Source organism: Vulpes lagopus, chromosome 7 (genome assembly GCF_018345385.1).
Source record: "Vulpes lagopus strain Blue_001 chromosome 7, ASM1834538v1, whole genome shotgun sequence".
In the NCBI taxonomy this organism is placed as follows: domain Eukaryota; kingdom Metazoa; phylum Chordata; class Mammalia; order Carnivora; family Canidae; genus Vulpes; species Vulpes lagopus.
The window spans coordinates 93,703,449-93,725,226 of NC_054830.1; the positions used below are offsets into that span (position 1 = coordinate 93,703,449).

Sequence of the window (21,778 nt, forward strand, 5' to 3'; positions counted from 1 at the left end):
CAGCTACCATCCTGGAATGGTTTGGGTTTAAGTGTCCCTGAGGAAAAAAGAAGGGGCCAACGGACCGCATTCCAAGGCACTTTTTGAGGCCACGCGACTCAGCTTGCTCGAAATGCGAACCACATCTGGATGACGTTTAAGACAAGGGAGCAATAAAATCATCTCTACGGGTCCGTCATCGGGTTAGAATTTCACAAAACTTTAGAAATGATTTCCTTGCTAAAAAAAAAAAAAAATAGGTCGAAAAGCCCTGGTTTTCCCTTTTTACAGGCAGTTCTCCTCTGAGGACTGACGGGAATCAACAGGTCACTGCTCAGTCGTGCGCGCAACCCTGCCGCCGCCTTTTGCAAACCCCGGCCCGCGGCACCCCCCCGCCCCGCCCCGCCCCTACCGTGCAGCCCGCCCACCTCCGCGGGAGCGCGGCCCGGGGCGGGGCCTGGGGCTGCTCCGCGGCCCGGGGGCGGTCACGTGGTGCGGGGCGGGGGCGGGGCGGGGCGGGGCGGGGCGGGGGCTATATAGCCGGGTCGCGGGGCCGGCTCCGGGAGCGCAGCGCGGGACTCCCGGGACCTCGGCGTCGGCGCTGCGGGCGGCAGGTGGGTGCGCGCCGCCTCTGCGCTGGGCGGGCGGGCGGTGCCCGCGGGGCGGGGGCGAGCTCCTGGGCCTGCGCCTGCCACCTTTGCTGTGGGCGTGGGCGTGGGCGTGGGCGTGGACGTGGGGTCTCTTCCGCCGGCAGCTTCAGGGCGGGCGTAGCTTCAGGCTTGCTGGCGGGGTAACAGTATCCATGTGTCCCGAAGGTACGTGCCTGAAGGGGAAGTGCGCCAGCAGGTCGGCTGGGGCGGAATCCTGTTGCGCGGTTCCCAGCCACAGCGAGGCGGTGGGGGCTGCGGCTGCGCCCGACCTGCGCCTGCGGGGGCCCTTCCTCCCGGCCTGTGGCGCCGGGACCGCGGGCGGCGGGGGGAGGGGGACTCCCCGGGCGGCGGCGGCGGGGGCGGGGGCGGGCGGCGAGCGGACGGTGCGGGCTCTCCCGGGCCCCGCGGCGCAGCAGCCAGGCCGCCTGCTGTGCGCGCTAGGTCGTGGGGGCCGCGCGTTCACGTTTCAAAGCCTCCTGGAGGGATCCCCGGTGGCGCAGCGGTTTAGCGCCGCCTGCAGCCCGGGGCGCGATCCTGGAGACCCGGGGTCGAGTCCCGCGTCGGGCTCCCTGCGTGGAGCCTGCTTCTCCCTCTGCCTGGGTCTCCGCCTGCGCCCCCCACCCCCGTCTCTCTCTCGTCTCTCATGAATAAATAAGTAAAATATTTTAAGAAAAAAAAGCCTCCTGGAGTACTCGATTCCTCCCAAGGAATAAATCCCCCCAAGTGCTTCCCCTTGAGAGTCCTGATTGTTAAAAATGTACTCGACTTGAAATCTCTTTTTAAAAAAAGATTATATATTCGTGAGAGACCCGGAGAGAGGGGCAGGGACTTAAGAGGGAGAGCAGGCGCCTCACAGGGGGCCCAGGGTGGGAGTCGAGCCCCAGACCCGGGTCACGCCCTGAGCGGAAGGCGGACGCTCTACCGCCGAGCCCCCCGGGAGTCCCAGAAATGTCTCCTTTTTTAAAGATTGAATTTTTACGTAATTTGTGCACTCAACATAGGGCTTAAACTCCCAACTCTCTCCTGCTCAGGCACCCCGGCTCTTTTAGTTTTTAACAGGGATTTTAACTTGGTTCCGATGTTTTTCGTGATCGGATGTTTGTCTACCAAAAGCACTTCTATTATCCGGGTGGACAAATAAGACAAATATCTGGATAACACAGTCTCTTTGCTTTTCCCCCCACAGACCCTCTTTTCTGTTGGAACTTTACCCATTATTTCTGAAAGGCCGCCTCAGAACGAGTTTGCCTGAAAACTGAAAACTCAGCTGAAAAGCTGAGACTGAGAAGGTATGGGGGAGGGTGGAGAGAAGTGCAGAAGACTATGCTTAACCTCATCTTGAATTTTTCTTTTCTTGAAATTCACATTTACTTGGATGGGGAATGAATCTGAGAGAGCCTTCTGGCATCCTGAAATAAGTTTCTCTTCCACAGATCTCTTTCTCTTTCTCCAAGAAGAAAAATGGCATCTGTTGCAGTTGATCCACAACCGGTATGAATTTTATTTTATTTATTTTATTTTATTTTATTTATCTTCTGTTTTATTTATTTTATTTTATTATTTCATGGTCTTGATTCCTTTCCTTCCACTGTGTGTTTTGAACGAGTTAACATTTTCTTCTGCTTGATTGCAGAGTGTGGTGACTCGGGTTGCCAACCTGCCCTTGGTGAGCTCCACATACGACCTTGTTTCTGCGGCTTACATCAGTACAAAGGATCAGTATCCGTACTTGAAGTCTGTGTGCGAGATGGCAGAGAAGGGTGTGAAGACCCTCACTTCCGTGGCTGTGATGAGCGCTCTGCCCATCATCCAGAAGCTGGAGCCACAAAGTGAGTTCTGGTTTCTTCCTTTAGATGCAGCCCAAGGGATTGGGTAGGGGTGAGCCAGGAACTGTCTGGAATACGTGGATGCCAGCCTTATGCCCCTGGTACATAGAGGCAATGTCAGGGAATCCTTAATCATTCCTGAGGCATATGCTGCCTTGACTTAGAAACTGCCACATGGCCCTCATTGTCCTAGAAGGCCTGCCTCCTAACAGTAGATGTTCTGTAGAGTTTAAACGTTCCCCCAGAGATGCCTCTGGTGACAGCTGAGATCACAAGGGGAGTGAGTGGGTGAACTGAAATAAGGACTTCATGAACTATTTTCAAAAGTAACAGTGCTGGGATCCCTGGGTGGCGCAGCGGTTTGGCGCCTGCCTTTGGCCCAGGGCCCGATCCTGGAGACCCGGGATCGAATCCCACATCGGGCTCCCGGTGCATGGAGCCTGCTTCTCCCTCTGCCTGTGTCTCTGCCTCTCTCTCTCTCTCTCTCTGTGACTATCATAAATTAAAAAAAAAAAAAAAAAAAGTAACAGTGCTGAGATGTAATTAACACCATGTAGTCCACTCACTTAAGTGGTTTTCAGTTTCTTCACAGAGTTGTGTAAGTATCTCTACAATTGATTTTAAAACCTTGTCATCACCTGAGAAAGGAACCTCATACCAATTCCTGTTTTGGAATTACTGGAAATAATATGATAATTGCACATCTTTGTGAATGAACTTCATGCCACTGAATTTCTGCCTGCGGCTCAGGGGGTGATCCCAGGATCTGGGATGGAGTCCCACATCAGGTTCCCTGTGGGGAGCCTGCTTCTCCCTCTGCCTATGTCTCTGCCCTTCTGTCTGTCTCTCTTTCTCTCTTTCATGAATAAATCAAATGAATCATGAGAGAGACAGAGAGGTGGAGAAGCAGGCTCCATGCAGGAAACCTGATGCAGGATCACGTCCTGGGCCGAAGGCAGGCACTAAACCACTAAGCCACCCAGGGATCCCAAATAAAATGAATCTTAAAAAAAAAAAAAAAATACACCTTACCTTCTTCTTATGTATTTTGTTGCTACAGTTCGGGCAGCCCCTGTAGCGCAGCGGTTTGGCGTCGCCTGCAGAATGGGGTGTGATCCTGGAGACCCGGGATCGAGTCCCACGTTGGGCTCCCTGCATGGAGCCTGTTTCTCCCTCTGTCTTTGTCTCTGGCTCCCCCCCCCCCCCCCCCCCCCAATGGAAAAAAAAAAAAAAAGGAACCATCCTCCCCCGCCCCCCCAAAAGGAAGAAACCTTATATCCATTGGCAATCTCTTCCCCATTCCTTCCAACCCTCTTAGGCAACTACTAATCTCTTTTCTGTTTTTATAGATTTCTCTCTTGGACATTTAATATAAATGGAACCATAAAGAATGTCTCTTCATGACTGGCTTCTTAGTGTAATGTGTTCAAGGTTTATTCATATTGTAGTGTCACATCAGTACCTCATTCCTTTTTATTGTGGAATCCTATTCTATTGTGTGGACAGATAATACTTTATTCATTCATCAAATGATGGACATTTGAGTTGCTTCCATTTTGGAGGATGATGGATAACGAATGCTGTGAACATCTGTGTACAAGTTTTTTTGTTTTTTAAGATCCTATTTATTCATGAGAGAGGAGAGGCAGAGACACAAACAGGGAGAAGCAGGCTCCATGCAGGGAGCCTGATGCGGGACTCGATCCCAGGACCATACCCTGGGCTGAAGGCAGGTGCTAAACCACTGAGCCACCCAGGGATCCCCTGTGTACAAGTTTTTGTGTGGACATAGGTTCTCAGTTATCCTGGGTAAAAACCTAGAGGATTGCTGGGTCCTCTAATAACTAAGCTTTGGAGGAACTGCCAGACTGCAAAGCAGCTGCACCATTTTGCATTCCCACCAGCAGCTTTTGAAGGGTCCCATTTCTTTGTGTTATTAACCACCTTTGAGTAAAGGTTTAAATCATTCCTCTAAATGGTTAGATCATGGACTTTTAGCACTATAAGGAACGTTTAAAAACTGGTTTTGTTATTATTGCTTGGGTAGGTCACCATTGGAAGGAAAGCTGAGACTAAAATCTGGGCTTTGTTGGTCAGATCTGGGGTGCTGTTAGCATAGTTTCCTGGTGATAAGCCAAAAGACGCTGCCATTTACTGGATTAAGTGTAGGTGGGGAAGTGGAAATAATTCTGAGAGTTTTCAGTTACTTCACTCCTGGAATGAGAGTTCAGGTGAAGCTTGGCTTCTCTTGGCATTAACCCTAGGTATCAGTTGATGAGGAAGAAGCTTCTTAGCCAGCTTCCTACCTGGCAGGTCACTGCCTCTGCCTGCTTTCCCTTCCACCCCCTTATTTCCTTGTCAGTAGAAGACCATTGTCAGCAACCTGCTGCTGAGCTAGAAACACTAGGCGGTGCATTGTATAATAAATGAAGATCAGCATTCTTGCTAAGGTTTTGTAATAAAGCCTAAATAAAGTTCAGGGTATAATACTATATATTCATTCTTATGTACACTTAACATTTTCTCCGTTTGTCATTCTCTAGTTGCAGTTGCCAATACCTATGCTTGTAAGGGGCTAGACAGGATTGAGGAGAAACTGCCTATTCTGAATCAGCCAACAAACCAGGTGAGCTCGGGCAGGAGTGCTAAGGCTTGCTACCTCCTACGTCTTCATGTTCTGTTTAGCACTGGCTGTGCATATCCTAAACAGGAAATATTCTCTCCTCCTGGATGTATTTTTGAAAGGCCACTCCTTTCCTGAATTGTCAGGTTATGTCTAAAGCAGAGATGAACTAGCCACCTTTGGACTACAGTGCTTTTAGTTTGATCTTTGTTGATTTGTGATTTTTGCCTCTGTAGGTGATAACGCTCTCACAAATAACTGATTTCCACATAGTATTAGATAAGTGCAGATGTGGTATTTAGACCTTTTTCTCATTCAGTGTCTGCGAGCACATCCAGTAGAATGGAGAATGACATCTCTGCCCCTGTGTTGGCCTTCTGGGGCTGTGTGCATAGGGCCAGGTGGGCATGGTGTATTTGTCTCCGCTCATAGGCATGTGTGAGCTGCTCTCACTATAAGCACGTCAATGTGGAAAATACCATTCTTCTCTACAGTACTCTTTGTGCCTTATTTCACATTCATCTAGTTTTTTTTTTTTTTTTTTTAATCCCTTAACAGATTTTGTATCATTTTACCTTCTTTGCTCTTCCAACAACCTTTAAGTGATGGCAGATAGGGCAGATATACCTGATAAGGAGATTGAGGCTTATTGACTCTTAGAGGATTATTAAAACCTAGAGGATTGCTGGGTCCTCTAATAACACTTAGCAAGTTGCCTAAGACCTAAAGACCAAAAGAGAGTGAAAAGGCCAGATTCCTTCATTAGCACTTCAGTGGGCTGCCTTACTGAATATTTATGCCTCTGCTTCTGCTCAGCCAAGCAATCTGTTTTTCTATTTGTAGGTTGTTGCCAATGCCAGAGGTGCTATGACTGGGGCAAAAGATGCTGTGACCACTACTGTGACCGGGGCCAAGGACTCCATGGCAAGCACTATCAGTGGGGTGATGGACAAGACCAAAGGAGCGATGACTGGCAGCGTGGAGAAGACTAAGTCTGTGGTCAATGGCAGCATTAACACAGTCTTGGAAAGTCGGATGATGCAGCTGGTGAGCAGCGGAGTAGAAAATGCACTCACCAAATCAGAGTTGCTGGTGGACCAGTACCTCCCTCTCACTGAGAAAGAACTAGGTAATTGGAGTTTTGTCTTGAACTAATGGTTTATATCTTATTTTTTTTTTAATTTTTTTTTTTTAATTTTTATTTATTTATGATAGGCACACAGTGAGAGAGAGAGAGAGAGGCAGAGACACAGGCAGAGGGAGAAGCAGGCTCCATGCACCGGGAGCCCGACGTGGGATTCGATCCCGGGTCTCCAGGATCGCGCCCTGGGCCAAAGGCAGGCGCCAAACCGCTGCGCCACCCAGGGATCCCTGGTTTATATCTTAAAAGCAGTCTTTTAAAACTGCTTCACTGAATTTACATCATATACCATAAAAGTCACCTGTTTGATTCTGAGTTAAGAGTTGCCCAACCATCACCACCATCAAATGGTACAACCTTTATCACACCAATGTTAGATGCAGTAATATGTATATTTTGGGTGGTCAAGCCCAGCAGCAGACAGGAACTATGTTGGGAAAATGAGAGAATAATTGCTTGGTAGGTGGGTAGAATGGACTAAGTGAGATCCAGGTTAGAGGCCAGGCTTCATCACTTTTAGCTGTGATCTCTTATGTTTTTTATACCCCCTCCTTTTTTTTCCCCCCTAATTTCAGAAAAAGAAGCAAAAAAAGTTGAAGGGTTTGATACAGTTCAGAAACCAAGTTATTACATTAGACTGGGCTCCCTGTCTACCAAGCTCCGCTCACGTGCCTACCAACAGGCTCTCAGCAGGGTTAAAGAAGCCAAGCAAAAAGGCCAAGAGACCATTTCTCAGCTCCATTCCACTGTTAATCTGGTGAGTAAAACTTCATTTAAAGGCAGCTAAAGTGGGACGCCTGGGTGGCTCAGTGGTTGAATGTCTGCGTTCCGCTCACGGTGTGACCCTGAGATCTGGGGATTGGGTCCCGCATCCAGCTCCCTACAGGGAGCCTGCTTCTCCCCTCTGCCTGTGTCTCTGCCTCTCTCTGTGTGTCTGTCGTGAACAAATAAATAACAATCTTAAAAGAAAAAAAATCAAGGTAGGTAAAGTGAGTTCATTTATGTCAAGGGATGAGAGTAAATGTCATGAAATCCAAGAAATTTTTTTTTTTTTAAGATCTATTTATTCGTGAGAGCGAGAGAGGCAGAGACACAGGCAGAGGGAGAAGCAGGTTCCAGACAGGGAGCCTGCTTGGTACTTGATCCGGGGTCTCCAGAATCAGGCCTTGGGCTGAAGGTGGCGCTAAACCGCTGAGCCACCTGGGCTGCCCAAAATCCAATAATTTTAATCTTAATGAAAAACCCAATAGAAAATGGGCAGAGTACAAACAACTCGCAGAAAAGCAAGTATAAGTAGCTGAATTCTATGAAGCAATGTTAATCTTACTGTGAGGGACCCAATTACAGATGCTTCTCTTGGCCTATCACATTGGTGAAGCTTGATGCTATGAGTAATGAGGTAGGGAAGAAGGCATGCTTGCACTTAGGCACTTCTGGGGGATACAGGGACTATTCTGAGCAAGCTACAAACACCTCTATGCCTTATGTGGTTTTACTTTTGGAAATGTTTCCTATATCAGCTACTAGGAAATTAAATTGCTACATCATAAAAGACTATTGTGTAGCCATTGAAAGTTGCCAAATTACAGAACAGTGTGTATTGTATTGCCATTAGAATCTGGTTTCTTCAAAGGGGAAAAAGATAGCTGGCAACAGGGAAGAGGATGTTTTAATTCTTTTTCCTTTTGTAATTTTATTTTTTATGTATGTACATATAAGTTTGAGTTACCTATGCTAAACTGGAGGTAAATTTGGAGGCAGTGGTTTAATAGTTAAATAGAGGCAGTGAAGAGCTACAATTACTTGTTTGATTTACAAAAAACCAATAATTAACAATGATAGCAGGGGTCTCTCCTTAAACTCTCATGGGAATTCTTGTTTTTTATATTGTCTGATTGATATTCTATATCTGAGAACCGGCTAACATGAATACCTGACAAGTTTGTTCCTTTGTGTTATTTCAATGTGCTCCAGATCGAATTTGCCAGAAAGAATGTGCATAGTGCCAACCAGAAAATTCAAGGTGCTCAGGATAAGTTCTACCTCTCCTGGGTGGAGTGGAAAAGAAGCATTGGCTATGATGATACAGATGAATCCCACTGTGCTGAGGTAAGACACTGGGGACAGAGTCTTCCACTACAGTTTCTGAAGATGTTCTTACCAAATTTTCATTTTCCATTTTCCCATTGTTCCTTAGAATACTCTTCTTTATCAAAAGTTTGAAAAATGCTGTGTACATAGGTCAAGTGACAGAAAAGGAAAACATGCAGTAACTTAACCTACAGACACATGTGTTGGCCATAACAGTACTACTAAATGAGAAACATGGCCTTACGCTCGTATGGGTATAGACAGGACTAACGGGGAATATAAGCATTTTTACTGCTACAGTGCTTTTGGACAGCATAAACAGAGATGCCATGAGAATACATAAGAAAGGAACCTAACTCAGCTTTTGAGTGAGGATGGTTGAGTCAGATGGCTTCTGGGAAGAGCTTGATGCTAAGCTGCAATCTACCGGGTGAATAAACTAGGTGAAAGGGCACTAATGTTCCAGACAGAACACTAGCATGCTGTGGTCCTATGAGGTGGTTCTTTGGGTTCCAGAAGTTAGTACGAGTATCCCTGAAAAGTGAATAATACTTCTCTATTCAGGGTTCTCAGGATTTTTAAAAGTCAAAGAATCCATGTATGTGCTAGGTGTATAACCAGTTTACTGTAATTGAACTGATTCATAAATAGCACTACTGGATCTATTGCTAATTTTTCAACTTGTTTTGTTTTTAGCTCATTGAGTCACGTACTCTGGCTATTGCCGGCAACCTGACTCAGCAGCTCCAGACCACGTGCCACACCCTGCTGTCCAACATCCAAGGGTTACCACAGAACATCCAAGATCAGGCCAGTCACTTGGGGGTGATGGCTGGTGACATGTACTCAGTGTTCCGCAATGCTGCCTCCTTTAAGGAAGTGTCTGACAGCCTCCTCACTTCCAGCAAGGGGCAGCTGCAGAAAATGAAGGAGTCTTTAGATGATGTGATGGATTATCTTGTTAACAACACACCTCTCAACTGGCTGGTAGGTCCCTTTTATCCTCAGCTGACCGAGTCTCAGAATACTCAGGACCAAGGTGCACAGAAGGACACAACCAGTCAGGAGGTCCAGCAGCCTGAGGACAGAACACATTAAAGCTGTTCTTGGTGCAGCAGGCCACATGATACTTTTGTTATGTTGAAATTAACCTGCTCGGCAACTCTGAATTGGGGAAGCAGCTAGCTAAAGATCCTCAGTTGTAGTCATTTCTAACTGGATTAACAGCTTTACAATTTTTGGCATTAGCAGATGAGTTCTTGTTTACCTGGCTGGTAAGAAAAGAGTGATAGGTTGGTCAGCCTAGCCAGGACTCCCAGAAAGTTTCAATGGATTTATGGCCTCATCCTGTTAACATTGTTGCTGTTTGTTTGTATTGAATAAAAACACCCTCATGTGAGCTGTGGTTGTAAACTGGTATCTATCTGTTCCTGTCTGGTCTGAGCAGGCTTCATCTCACTGGTTTGTCTCACAAAGCATGCCTGTATGACTTTAGCGTTTTTTTTTTTTTTTTTTTTTTCATGAAGGAATGTGCCCTATGGATTCAATAAAATTCACTGCAGAATAGATCAAGTCTATGCTTGTGTGTTCCATGTGCTTTTGTGTGTTGCTTTCATAGATCTGCTTGGCCTGCATGACAGGGGTATGAATACACATACATGAATTCCAGTCGACCCTCTGGGGAATTTGGCAGGGTAATAACATTGGAAGGTGAGTGCTAAGAATGGAGTGTTTGATAACAGGTTTTAAACAAAATAAAGCTAATGTGCATACAGGAATTTTTATAAGGTGACAGTTACTACCTTTGTGTCTCCCTATTTACTTAACCTCTGAGAGGGGATTTTTAAGGCAGTGGAAGGCTGCTCATGGCTGACTGCCTTGCTGAAAAGGAAACAAAACTGAAAAAGGAAGCCAGTGAGTGACTCTTGGCATCAGTTTCACATAAAGGCAGCAGGCATTTCTTGTTAAAGGGCTGTTGGAAGTGTGAGCCCTGAACTGAGTACTGGTTGGTATCCGTTCTCAACTGGACTGGACTTGCTGTATTGTCACTTTGACAAAAAGTCACTAACACTAGTTGCTGAGATACCTTTTAGAAGAGCCTGTGAAAGTACTTAGAAAGACTTTAGACCCTCTGCGGGAAAGGCTGCTTACATCCTCCCTAGGATATTCAGACTTCCAGCCCTTCGATGTTGGTCAACTGGGGGAGGAAATCTCATGAACTGCCTTATAACAAAGCTGTAGGATGCCACACTATTTCAAAAATAACTTAGGACTTGTGAAATAGAGCTACACGCTTCTGTCTTCCTGCTAAAAGGTTAGTAAGGCTGTCCTTTGGCAGAACTGGAGTCTAAGATTATTTGTCTCCCCTTTTCTATCCTGAACAAGGAAGCAGTGCTTACCTACATACATCTTGGATGTGAGACCTCAAAGTTTACCAAGTTACAGAACTAAATTTTCCCCCTTGTAATGCCAGGAGTCAGTAGCAGGTGAGTTCAATTGAAAGGGAGGGACTCACTGAGATACTTGAAGCCAAGGAGCACCTGGTTTCTGGGAAGGTGGACTGCCAGGTTCCATCCCAGAAGCACATGCCTGCCTGCTCCCAGTAACACATTCTAGAGCAATTGCTTCTTTTTCACTTTCCCTTAAAACTTTTTTTTTTTTTTTTTAACTTCAATTTGGACATGACTTTGCCCCTTTGACCCAAGCCTCCTATCTTGTGGTTTATTCTTATTGGTTGGAAAATTATATTATACCCACCTTATCCTGAACAAACTTCTGTTTCCCATCATAGAAGTTATAGTGCTAACTGAATTGCTTATGAAAATGAGACCATTCTCAAAGCGATTCTTCATGAGCAAGACAATATAAAGACTACTCTTAACTTCCAGAAGAACACCATTGGCCCTCGTTTTTTGCCGTGTGCTATGCGTACTTGTGGTTTTGTCTGTCCTTGTGTCTCAAGTTTGTGACTACGTGCATTCCCTTCCATTGTCAACATGTCTCAAAGTTGTGTTCTTGCATCTTACAGCTTTATTGTTGCATAAACTGGCAGTTTTGGTTTAAACAGACTTCCCCAAGGAGGACAATTCTTGTTAGGAAAAAAAAGTTGACTAAGCACAGTAACTTTGGAATGTTTTTAAATATTTGGCTGCATGAAGGCTGTCATGGCGTGTTTGTTCAAAGATGTTTTTTCCTTTGCATGTAATAATAATACAGATTCTGGTTCTGGGTAAAAAAAATCAAAGGAATGTGGTGTCCTAGCCATTAATCTCTTAGCCTTAGCTTTCTATCCTGCAATGTAAAATTAGCGATGCTTTCACAGATGGAAGTGAAGTATTTGAGGGTGGGGTGTCTTTTTCTGTTTTGCACTAGAGGCATGGGGACACCATCTGTAGGGTAGTGACCTATAGTATGTTTACCTTGCCAGTCCAGATGTAAGTATGTAGTAATACCAGGCCATGATTAGGGAAATATAGCCACTTTGATAAGGCATTATAGATATGGAAAATCTAATGAGTTGAAAAAGGAAAAACAAATTTGATCTAAACTATCCTCTTTATTTTGTTTTTATTTTTTAAAGATTTTTATTTGGCATACGGAGTGAGAATATGGAGCAGGGAGGGGAGAAGCAGGATCGCCACCCAGGAAGGAGCTGCATAGAAGGCTCAATCCCAGGACCCTGGGATTATGACCGAGCCAAAGGCAGATGCTTAAATAACTGAGCCACCCAGGGTCCCCTGAGCTCTCTTTTAGAATACCATTTAGTTCATGGAGGTGGCTGGTGAGGGAGGAAGGAATACAGGGCAGGGCAGATATTTGTGCATAAATCTTTAAGAAATGAGTCTAAAGAATGAAGAAATGAAGTCTAATGCCTCGGAGAGGAAATGGGGTATGGAAAGGAGGGTCCCTGGCCAGTCTGATCTCCCTGGGTTTTCATGGACTTTGGACTGTGGCCAGCTCCAGGAGGTGACCTAGCACTGAGGTCTGCGTGGATGATGATCTTGTGAGATATGTAGGTAGCTACATTATTCTGGATATGTAGCTGCATTAAAAAACGATTAAATTCAGTATTTGAGTTTTTTTTTTTTTTTAAGATTTTATTTATTTATTCATGAGAGCTAGAAGCAGAGACACAGGCAGAGGGAGAAGCAGGCTCCATGCAGGGAGCCTGATGTGGGACTCATCCAGGGTCTCCAGGATCACTCCCTGGGCTGAAGGCAGGCGCTAAACCACTGAGCCACCCAGGGATCCCTGTTTTTAAGATTTTATTTATTCATAAGAGACCTAGGCAGAGGGAGGAGACACAGGCTCCATGCGGGGAGCCTGATGGTGGGACTCAATCCCAGGACTCCAGGATCACACCCTGAGCTGAAGGCAGATGCTTAACCGCTAAGCCACCCAGGGGTCCCAGTATTTAAGTTTCTAATGGTATAAGACATGAAGTGTTCCCTGATGAGAATGGAAAGACCAGAAACTTTCCTCAAGAGATGCTTATGGTCTTAGGGGAAACTTGTTGATGAATATTCAAATGATATCCTGGTTTAGAACACTATTTGTTCTTTACTCTGGCCCCAGGCTGTTAATTTAAAAATTCTCTACCTTTATTACAAAATTAACCTACAAAATATTACATTTAAGCATAAGGCAGTATAGGAATGGCAGCGCACCTGACTCCCTGCTCAGTGGAAAATCTTTCTCCCTTTGCCCCTCTCCTGCCCTTCCTCCCCCAACCCCCCACCCTGCTCTTGCTCTCTCTCAAATAAATAAAATCTTAAAAACCAAAACAAAAAACAGTATCCTGTTAAAAGGAATGGCAGGGCAACAATTTGGGTTTTCCGTTTTATTGGTCAAAGCAAAAAAGAAAGCTAATTTAGGTGATAATTCCTGTGAGGGGAAGGAAAAGTTCTAATGCCTTCTAGAACTTAAGTGAGGAAAGTAGTGGACAGCATTGTTAACTGACACTTTACAAAAGTCAAGAATTTTATGTACTTTTTTTTGTTTTTGTTTTTTTTTTTTTTAATTTTATGTACTTTTATGACTTATTAATGTTTTTTTTTAGATGGGGCTAAACCTGGATTACTCTCTGTATTTATACTTTCACTATTCATATACCAGCTGCTAAAAGAAAAACCATAACTTATAATCTTGTCTTGAAATTACTCCTAATTATGAAGTTCACTAAATTCTTCATGTTTAGGGAGGATTGCTGCTAGTAATGTCAGTTTGCAGTGTTCTGCTTTAGGTATGTGTCTTATGGGAGTCTGGAAACTAATAAATATGATTGTATTAATGTAAAAAAAAAATGGTACTTTTATGTAGATAATGATGGAGAAATAGTTACCAATGTTTTCATTTCTCTTGGGTATATACTTGGGAGTGGAACTGTGAGTGGGTCATATAGCCACTGTGTCTAATTGTTTGTGGAACTGCCAAACTTTTGAAAGTGGCTGCACCATCTTGCATGCCCACCAGCAAGGTATGGGGATTCTGGTTTCTCCACACCTTCACCAACAGCTGTTATCTGGCTTTTATTCTAGCCAACCAGTTAAGTGGAAACTTAGCATTAGAAAGAGTAGATGTTTGTCCTTTTGTTTTGTCTACTCCACACAGGCTAGAGCACAGGAAAACTTAACTAAGGTCGCTCATATCTATCAGACTGACTTTTTTTTTTTTTTTTTTTTTTAAGATTTATTTATTCACGAGAGCCAGAGGCAGAGACCTAGGCAGAAAGAAGCAGGTTGCTCTCAGGGGGCCCAATGTGGGACTCAATCCCAGATCCCCGGATCACACCCTGAGCTGAAAAGGTAGACGCTCCACCACTGAGCTACCCAGGTGTCCCCAGACCAACTTGTATAAAATAGCTCTAGTGAACTCTCTGCACGAATAACATATCTCCTGCCTTCTCTGTCTATGCCAGGGATTATCAACTGTGAAGATAAAATGCAGATTCCTGGGTTTCACATCCAGTAAATCTGTTTGTTAGGATTGGTGGTAGTACCAGGCATCTGCACTTTATAAAAGCATCCTTTAAAAACAAAACAAATACAAACCAACCTAAAAGCATCCCTGAAAAATAAAAGCATCATCCCTAGTGATTCTACTTCAGGTGATCCACTGAGTATTCTTAGAGAACCAAAGGAAACAAATTATTCTAATCAGAGACAAAAATAGGACTAAGGTTACCTCTAGTCTCTTTTCTTCAAATCAGACTCTTAGTGTGGGTTCCATTAAGTGTCCTAAGATCTACTCTTGATTTTCCTGCTCAAATGAATTGAATACATAGGACCTAACAGTGACTAGTTGAATGTTGTGCCAGGGATACCAAGAATCGCATTAATTTTGGTGGGATCACTGGCACCCTGCTTCTTACTCTGAGAGTTCTAGTCATTTCCACAGACTTGTTAGCTATGGATAAAGCATCAGGGTGTGAGAGGGTGTTTCCACAGCAGGGAAGGGGATATGTACCAGGGGATAGTACTGTATCAAACTATTCAAGTAAAGCAGAACCAAGATGCTCCCAGCTCTCTAGCCTACAAGCACTTCAACAAGCTACATATGCAATCTGTTATGGATGGTGAGATACTTCTAAATCCAACCCTGAACAGGGTTTTCCTTGTGTGTTTGGTGTTAGATCTAATCATTACCTCTTGTAAGACCCTTTCATAGCCCTATTTATCAAATTATTTTTATACAAACAACTTTCAGGGGTGGTTTTGTTTTTTTAAGATTTATCTATTTATTCATGACACAGAGAGGCAGAAACATAGGCAGAGGGAGAAGCAGGCCCCTTGCAGGAAGCCTGATGCGGGACTTCATCCCGGATCCCAGGATCACGCCCTGATCGAATGCAGACGCTCAACTGCTGAGCCACCCAGGCATCCCTCAAAGTTTAGGTTCCTAAAAAAGATTTTCTTTATTAGAGAGAGAGTGAGCTTGAGAGCATGAGCAGGAGGGAGGAGCAAAAGGAGGGGAAGAAGCAGACTCCCTGATCAGCAGGGAGCCCAATGCAGAACTCAATCCTGGGACTCCAGGATCATGACCTGAGCTGAAGACAGACACAAGTTAAATTCCCAGAGATATTTTTTTTTCAAGATTTATTTATTTTGAGAGAGAGAGAGAACAGTGTGGAGGAGCAGAGGGAGGAGGAGGAGAGAGAATTTCTAACAGACTCCTGGCTGAGCAGGAAGCTGACCCAGGGCTCAATCCCATCACCCTGAGATCATGACCTGAGCTGAAATCAAGTCAGATGCTTAACTGAGCCACCCAGATGCCCCCATGTTTTTATTTCTGTAATAGTCTCACCTATACAGGGCCCCAGGTCACCAGCAGCCATCTTTAGGCAAATTAGAAAATGGCATATATCCTCAATATGTGTAGCACCACCTTCTGGAAAGTTGTTATAGTAAATATGAGAATCATATAGTAATTATGAAAAATATAAAATATATGAAGTCTGTGATATGAAAGATGCCCCCTGAGGTCATATGGTAAGCAACCTGCAAAAGGTACATAGGGTCACAGAAGTCCTAGCATGGTCACTTGGTTTTCTTGAGAAGAATGTGTATCTGGTTTCCTGTCCTTTCAGGGAGGGACTATGGTTATCTCATTAATTTCATAATTGGCCTCTATCCCTGAGGGGCATTCTCTGCAAGAGACTCCTTACACTCCATCAATGGTCCAGGCTACACTTGTTCGTGTCAATGAAAAAGGGATTTATTCTATAGATGTGTGAAGTGATTTATCTTGTGCCACATTTGTAAAAACCTTGTGTAGATGGTCAGGTACAACCACAACATTTTACATTAAACTCACCGTGGAAACCCGATGGACTGTGATTACCTCTTTGTTGCCCCACCTATTTTTTTTTTTTTTTTAAGATTTAATTGTTTATTCATGAGAGATACCGAGAGATAGAGAAGTAGAGACATAGGCAGAGGGAGAAGGAGGCTCCATGCGGGACCTGACGTGGGATTTCATCCCGGAACTCCAGGATCATGCCCTGGGCTGAAGGCAGAGGCTCAACCCCTGAGCCACCCAGGTGTCCCTCCCCACCCTCTATTTTATTCACAGCCCCCAAGTAGGTTTTTCAGATAGCCAAGAATTTAATGGGAATGAGACACTCTGGATCTTTCTGGATATATGGAAGGGGAATTATTCATGTGGCTCTTCTAAAGCATCTCAGGTACTAGAGGCATTTTTGTGTGTTTTTGATGATTGCATTGAAAATTTTTCTCCTAAATTTTTCTCCTAAAATTTTGAGTGTGGGATCATCAACCTTCTGCAAAGAATTCTGCTTTAGACCAATAGTTACCTAGCCTATAGGTGACTTTGGAGGTTGTGTGTGTGTGTGTGTGTGTGTGTGTGTGTGTGTGTGTCTTGGCCTTTAGGGTGTGTGTGTGTGTGTGTGTGTGTGTGTGTGTGTGTGTGTGTGTCTTGGCCTTTAGGGAACTAAAGAAAATAAAAGCTACTGTTGAGCACCTTTTACAAGTTAGGCTCATTCTAACCTTCATTCTTCACCTGTAACCAAATCAATTAGGTCTTTTCCTCACATGAAAGTTGAGGAAACAGGTTGAAAAAATAGGTAGTTTGGTGGGGGTTTAGTTTGATGTCTACTGATGTCAAAGGGCATGTATTTTTTTCTGTTCTAGCACTCTCTAATAGGAGAAAACTACTGCTTGCATCCTTGTTTGGGACCCAGAAGATTTCTCTACCTGAATCTTCTTGTAGCTTCTTCTATTTTATATATATATATTTTTTTAAGATTTTATTTATTCATGATAGACATAGAGGGAGAAAGAGGCAGAGACACAGGCAGAGGGAGAAGCAGGCTCCATGCAGGGAGCCTGATGTGGGACTTGATCCCAGGACTCCAGGATCGTGCCCTGGGCCAAAGGCAGGCACTAAACTGCTGAGCCACCCAGGGATCCCCTATTTTATAGTTGTTAAAAACCAAGTGATATTGGATGTTGAAACATCCAATTAGTAGAGATAGTTCAGAAGAGAGAGCTAAATAAGATGTATCTTTAATGAATAAAGCTAACATTGCAATAGTTGCTTGCCTGGTTGATGTTCTGAATGAATTTGTATAAGCATTGCTGGCTTTTGTGGGTATCAGGTTGGATCTAATCTTTGCAAAGTGAGCATTCATAAATAGCTAGAAAGCAGTTAGCTCTGCCCAAACTGAGAGCTTCAACAACAAACAGTAGAAGTTCATGCCTCGGACCAGGCAGTTCTCTGAGCACCTGAGTTCTTAGGGAAAAAAATGATAAACAAGATTCCCTCTTCTTGGGATCCCTGGGTGGCGCAGCGGTTTGGCGCCTGCCTTTGGCCCAGGGCGCGATCCTGGAGACCCGGGATCGAATCCCACATCGGGCTCCCGGTGCATGGAGCCTGCTTCTCCCTCTGCCTGTGTCTCTGCCTCTCTCTCTCTCTCTCTGTGACTATCATAAATAAATAAAAAAAAAAAAAGATTCCCTCTTCTTGTCTGTTTTTCCTCTTGGTTTGTTTTTACTATTGCTTAATTGTAAAATATACACAACATCAAATTTACCATTTTAGCCATTAAAAAGAAAGATTTGTTTATTTTGGACAGAGAGAGTGGAGAGTGGTGGTGGCGGTGGGGTGTCCTGAAACAAACATTTCACTGAGCAGAGAGCCCAACTCGAGGCTTGATCCCAGGACCCTGAGATCATGACCTGAGCTAAGATCATGACCTGAGCTAAAATCAAGCTTAACTGACTGAAGAACCCAAGCGATCCATACTTCAGCCATTCTTGCCACCCACTTTAGCCATTCTTAAGTGCACAGATTCAATGGCCTTAGGTATATTCACCATGTTGTGCCATCATTACCACTTTCTGTTTCTAGAACTTTATCATCCCAAGCATAAACTATACCTATTAGACAAAGACTCCTCTTTTCTTCCTCCCCATCTATCTGTGTTTTGATGGATTTTTGTTGTTAGGGGATTTGTCCCTGTTAGGTGATTAGCTAGCTTTTTTATACCTTACTGCTTTTCTGCTTCTAATCTGCTATTGGCCAAGAAACATCACTTAGCTTATCAAAATTGCATGTAAAGTAAGAGTTAATAGAACTTCTTATCCCTAAAAGCCTTTCCTGTGCAGAGATGTACTAGAACTTTGTGATGGTTATTTCAACTATTAAAAGACCTTTTCCTTTCTGAGTTCTTAGGCATTTCTCAAAGGGTTTATATTTGTAAGTCAGATTTATGGGAAGGTGGAGCATTACTGTTTTTAAGAGAATAGTAGATTAGGGATGTCTGGGTGGCTCAGTGGTTGAGCACCTCTGCCTTTGCCTCAGGTAGTGATCCTGGGGTCCTGGGATCAAGTCCCACATCAGTCTCTTCTCAGGGAGCCTCTTCTCCCTCTGCCTATGTCTCTGCCTCTCTCTCTGTGTCTCTCTGAATAAATAAAATCTTTTAAAAAGAGAATAGTAGATTAATAGATGAATGACCAGAAAGGCTTTATATTTTGTATTTTTCAGAAAAAAAAAAACTTTCACTCTGTTAGTTCTGCGAGACACACAGAGAGAGAGAGAGAGGCAGAGGGAGAAGCAGGCTCCATGCAGGGAGCCCGACGTGGGACTCGATCCCAGGTCTCCAGGACCACACCCTGGGCCAAAGGTGGCACTAAACCACTGAGCCACCTGGGCTGCCCATTTTTTTTTCATTTTTTGAAAAGATTTTATTTACGTATTTGAGAGACCAAGTGGGGGAGAGAGTACAGCAGGGGGAGGGGCAGTGGGAATAGGAGAAGCAGGAGCCCCCGGATTTGGGACTCAATCCCAGGACCCTGGGATCATGACCTGAGATGAAAGCAGACACTTAGCCGATTGAGCCACACAGGTGCCCCTAATTGTTTCCTTTTAAAGAGAAATTTCCTCAGTACTTTTATAATATAAGTGAATTGTGGGTATAAGGCTAGAAGGCCTTATATGTCTATGGGGAAAGTAAGGTTCATTCATATGTATTCATGTTTCCATGAGTCCTGGACCTGACAGCGCACTTCATTAGTGTTTGTTTTAATATCCAAGATTCTTCTTTTTCAGGTATTTGACTTCACTGCCATAGACTTGACATCTGAGACTGATGAAATTCCAGATATTATAGCTTTGGAAGAGGAGGATGGATCAGATCATTCACATGATAATGGCCCTGAGTTTTCTCAGGGCAAAATGTTGAATAATTAAAAAGAAAATACTCCTTTTGGCTGAATACACAACTTGTGTCACAGTAAATTTCATGCTTGCTCATGTGTTTATTCCTGAGGCTTTGGGGATTAATCTCTTATGGGTTTATCTTTTTTTTGTTTTTGGCTATTTGGTCATAATTGTAATGAAACTGATTGGTTTAAACTTTTGTAAGAGAACTCAGTTCTGTAGCATTTATCATTTCATATAATTCTTCAAAATTTAATCATTGAAATGCCTATAAAGATTATGCTGTATAATCTTGAATCAGAGTGGGTTTTTTTTTTCCTTTTGATGTATGGACATTTTTCTTTTTGTTTTGGCCTCCCAGGATGGGGATGTCTCATAGGTGTATAGTCAGGGTTTATATATATATATATATACCTTTACTTCCTCATCTGTAAAATGGGCATAGTAGTAGGTTTGTTATTTAGAAAAAGCAAATTAGTATTTGTGAAAAGCTTAGAGCAATGCCTGGCATTGAATAAGTATTAAAGAAGTTGGGATGCTTGGGTAGCTCAGCAGTTGATCTTCCTTTGGCTCAGGGCATGATCCTGGGGTTTGGGATCAAGTCCCACATCAGGCTCCTTGCAGGGAGCCTGCTTCTCTCTCTACCTATGTCTCTGCCTCTCTCTCTGTGTCTCTCATGAATAAATAAAATCTTTTAAAAAAAAGTATTAAGTAAATTGTAGAAACAATGGTTGGCCCAGTAATTGTGAGCATCCCTAGTGTCCAAATAGTCGTTTTGAAATACCCTCTCTCTCAAAGAAATCAGGGCTTCTTGGAGAAATGGCTGATTCCAGATTTTTTTTTTTTTAAGATTTTATTTATTCATGAGAGACAAAGAGAGAGAGGCAGAAACATAGGCAGAGGGAGAAGCAGGCACCATGCAGGGAGCTCGACGTGGGACTCGGACCTGGGCCTCCAGGATCATGCCCTGGGCCGAAGGTGACACTAAACTGCTGAGCCACCTGGGCTGCCCTGATTCCAGATTTAAGGCAGAAAATATACAAGATAATCCTTGAACTTCTTGCTATTCCAGATAGCAAAGGAACAAATTTGAAGAATTTCCCAATGAGTACAGATAGGACAATTTGAACTTCAATAATAATAATAATTGCAATAGACTGAACCCCATCAAATGTGAACCCCCTTGAATATCCAAATATATCATTACACATACAAAGATTTTTTTTAAAAAGTTTATTTGACAGAGAGTAGAGCAAATAAGCATGGGGAGCGGCAGGCAAAGGGAGAGAGAGAGAGAAGCAGCCTCCCTGCTGAGCAGAGAGCCCCATGTGGGGCTCAATCCCAGGACCCAGGGGCCATGACTTGAGGCAAAGGCAGACACTTAACCTACTGAGCCACCCTGGTGCCCCCATTATACATATAAACAATTTAATTGGTTACCTTCAGGGGATGATAGTAAACCAATTAACTGTAAAAGGGAAAGAATCAACAATTTATCTATCTATCTATCTATCTATCTATCTATCTATCTATCTATCTAATTTTTTTAAGATCTTATTTTAGAGAGGGAGAAAGAGTCTCAAGCAGATTTTACACTGAGTGCGCAGCCCCATGCTGAGCTCCATCTCACAACCCTGAGATCCGACCAGAGCCAAAAACCAAAAGTCAGATGCCTTAAACGATTGAGCCACCCAGGCTCCCTATCCTTCCTTATATTTTTACCACTAGATAAAAGAGTAAATGAGGGAAAATTCCTATTCTAAAAAGAGGAAAAAGAAATAATATCTTGGTCAATTTGGACTTCCATAATGAGTTACCTTAGACTGAGTGGTTTAAACAACACTTATTTCTCACAGTTTTTTTTTTTTTTAAGATTTTATTTATTTATTCATGAGAGACACAGAGACACAGGCAGAGGGAGAAGCAGGCTCCATGCGGGGAACTCGATGTGGGATTCGATCCCAGAACTCCAGGATCACACCCTGGGCTGAAGGCAGGCGCTAAACTGCTGAGCCACCCGGGCTGCCCACATTTCTCATAGTTCTGGAGACTGGGAGTTTGCAATCAGGGTGTCAGTCTGGTTGGGTTTGGGTGAAGACCCTTGCAGGTTGCAGAGTCCACTTCCCTTTGTATCCTCAAATGGTGGAAAGAGCAGAGAGTAAGGGCATTAATCTTATTCAGGAAGGTTCCACCCTTAGGACCCCATCTAATCCTAATTACCTTCCAAAGGCTCTACTTTCTAATACCATCACTTTGAGAAGTAGGACTTCAACATAGGAATTGGGAGGGA

The 21,778-nt window shown here is 43.9% G+C and overlaps 1 protein-coding gene across 3 annotated transcripts; it reads left to right on the plus strand.

Moving 5' to 3' along the window:
* Nucleotides 1-432: 432 nt before the first annotated feature.
* PLIN2 (perilipin 2) lies at nt 433-19,785 on the plus strand. 3 transcript variants are annotated; one of them, XM_041763139.1, is made up of 10 exons: nt 433-593; nt 1,816-1,918; nt 2,063-2,120; nt 2,263-2,458; nt 4,999-5,081; nt 5,922-6,207; nt 6,795-6,976; nt 8,194-8,328; nt 9,007-9,297; nt 19,378-19,785. In XM_041763139.1, the coding sequence occupies exons 3-10, from the start codon at nt 2,091-2,093 to the stop codon at nt 19,516-19,518; spliced, it is 1,344 nt and encodes a 447-aa protein (XP_041619073.1). In that variant the 5' UTR covers nt 433-593; nt 1,816-1,918; nt 2,063-2,090; the 3' UTR covers nt 19,519-19,785. The 3 variants fall into 3 exon arrangements, with proteins under 3 accessions (XP_041619073.1, XP_041619075.1, XP_041619074.1); XM_041763140.1 differs by lacking the exon at nt 433-593 and adding an exon at nt 711-794; XM_041763141.1 differs by lacking the exon at nt 19,378-19,785 and having other exon boundaries at nt 9,007-9,709.
* The last annotated feature ends 1,993 nt before the right edge of the window (nt 19,786-21,778 follow it).

What these genes read in the sequence shown, in the direction of transcription:
- PLIN2 (XM_041763139.1), top strand. Translation starts at nt 2,091, where the DNA reads ATGGCATCTGTTGCAGTTGATCCACAACCG. An exon ending in TTGCAGTTGATCCACAACCG is followed by an intron (nt 2,121 to 2,262) that starts GTATGAATTTTA and finishes GCTTGATTGCAG; the next exon opens with AGTGTGGTGACTCGGGTTGC. An exon ending in TCTCACTGAGAAAGAACTAG is followed by an intron (nt 6,208 to 6,794) that starts GTAATTGGAGTT and finishes CCCTAATTTCAG; the next exon opens with AAAAAGAAGCAAAAAAAGTT.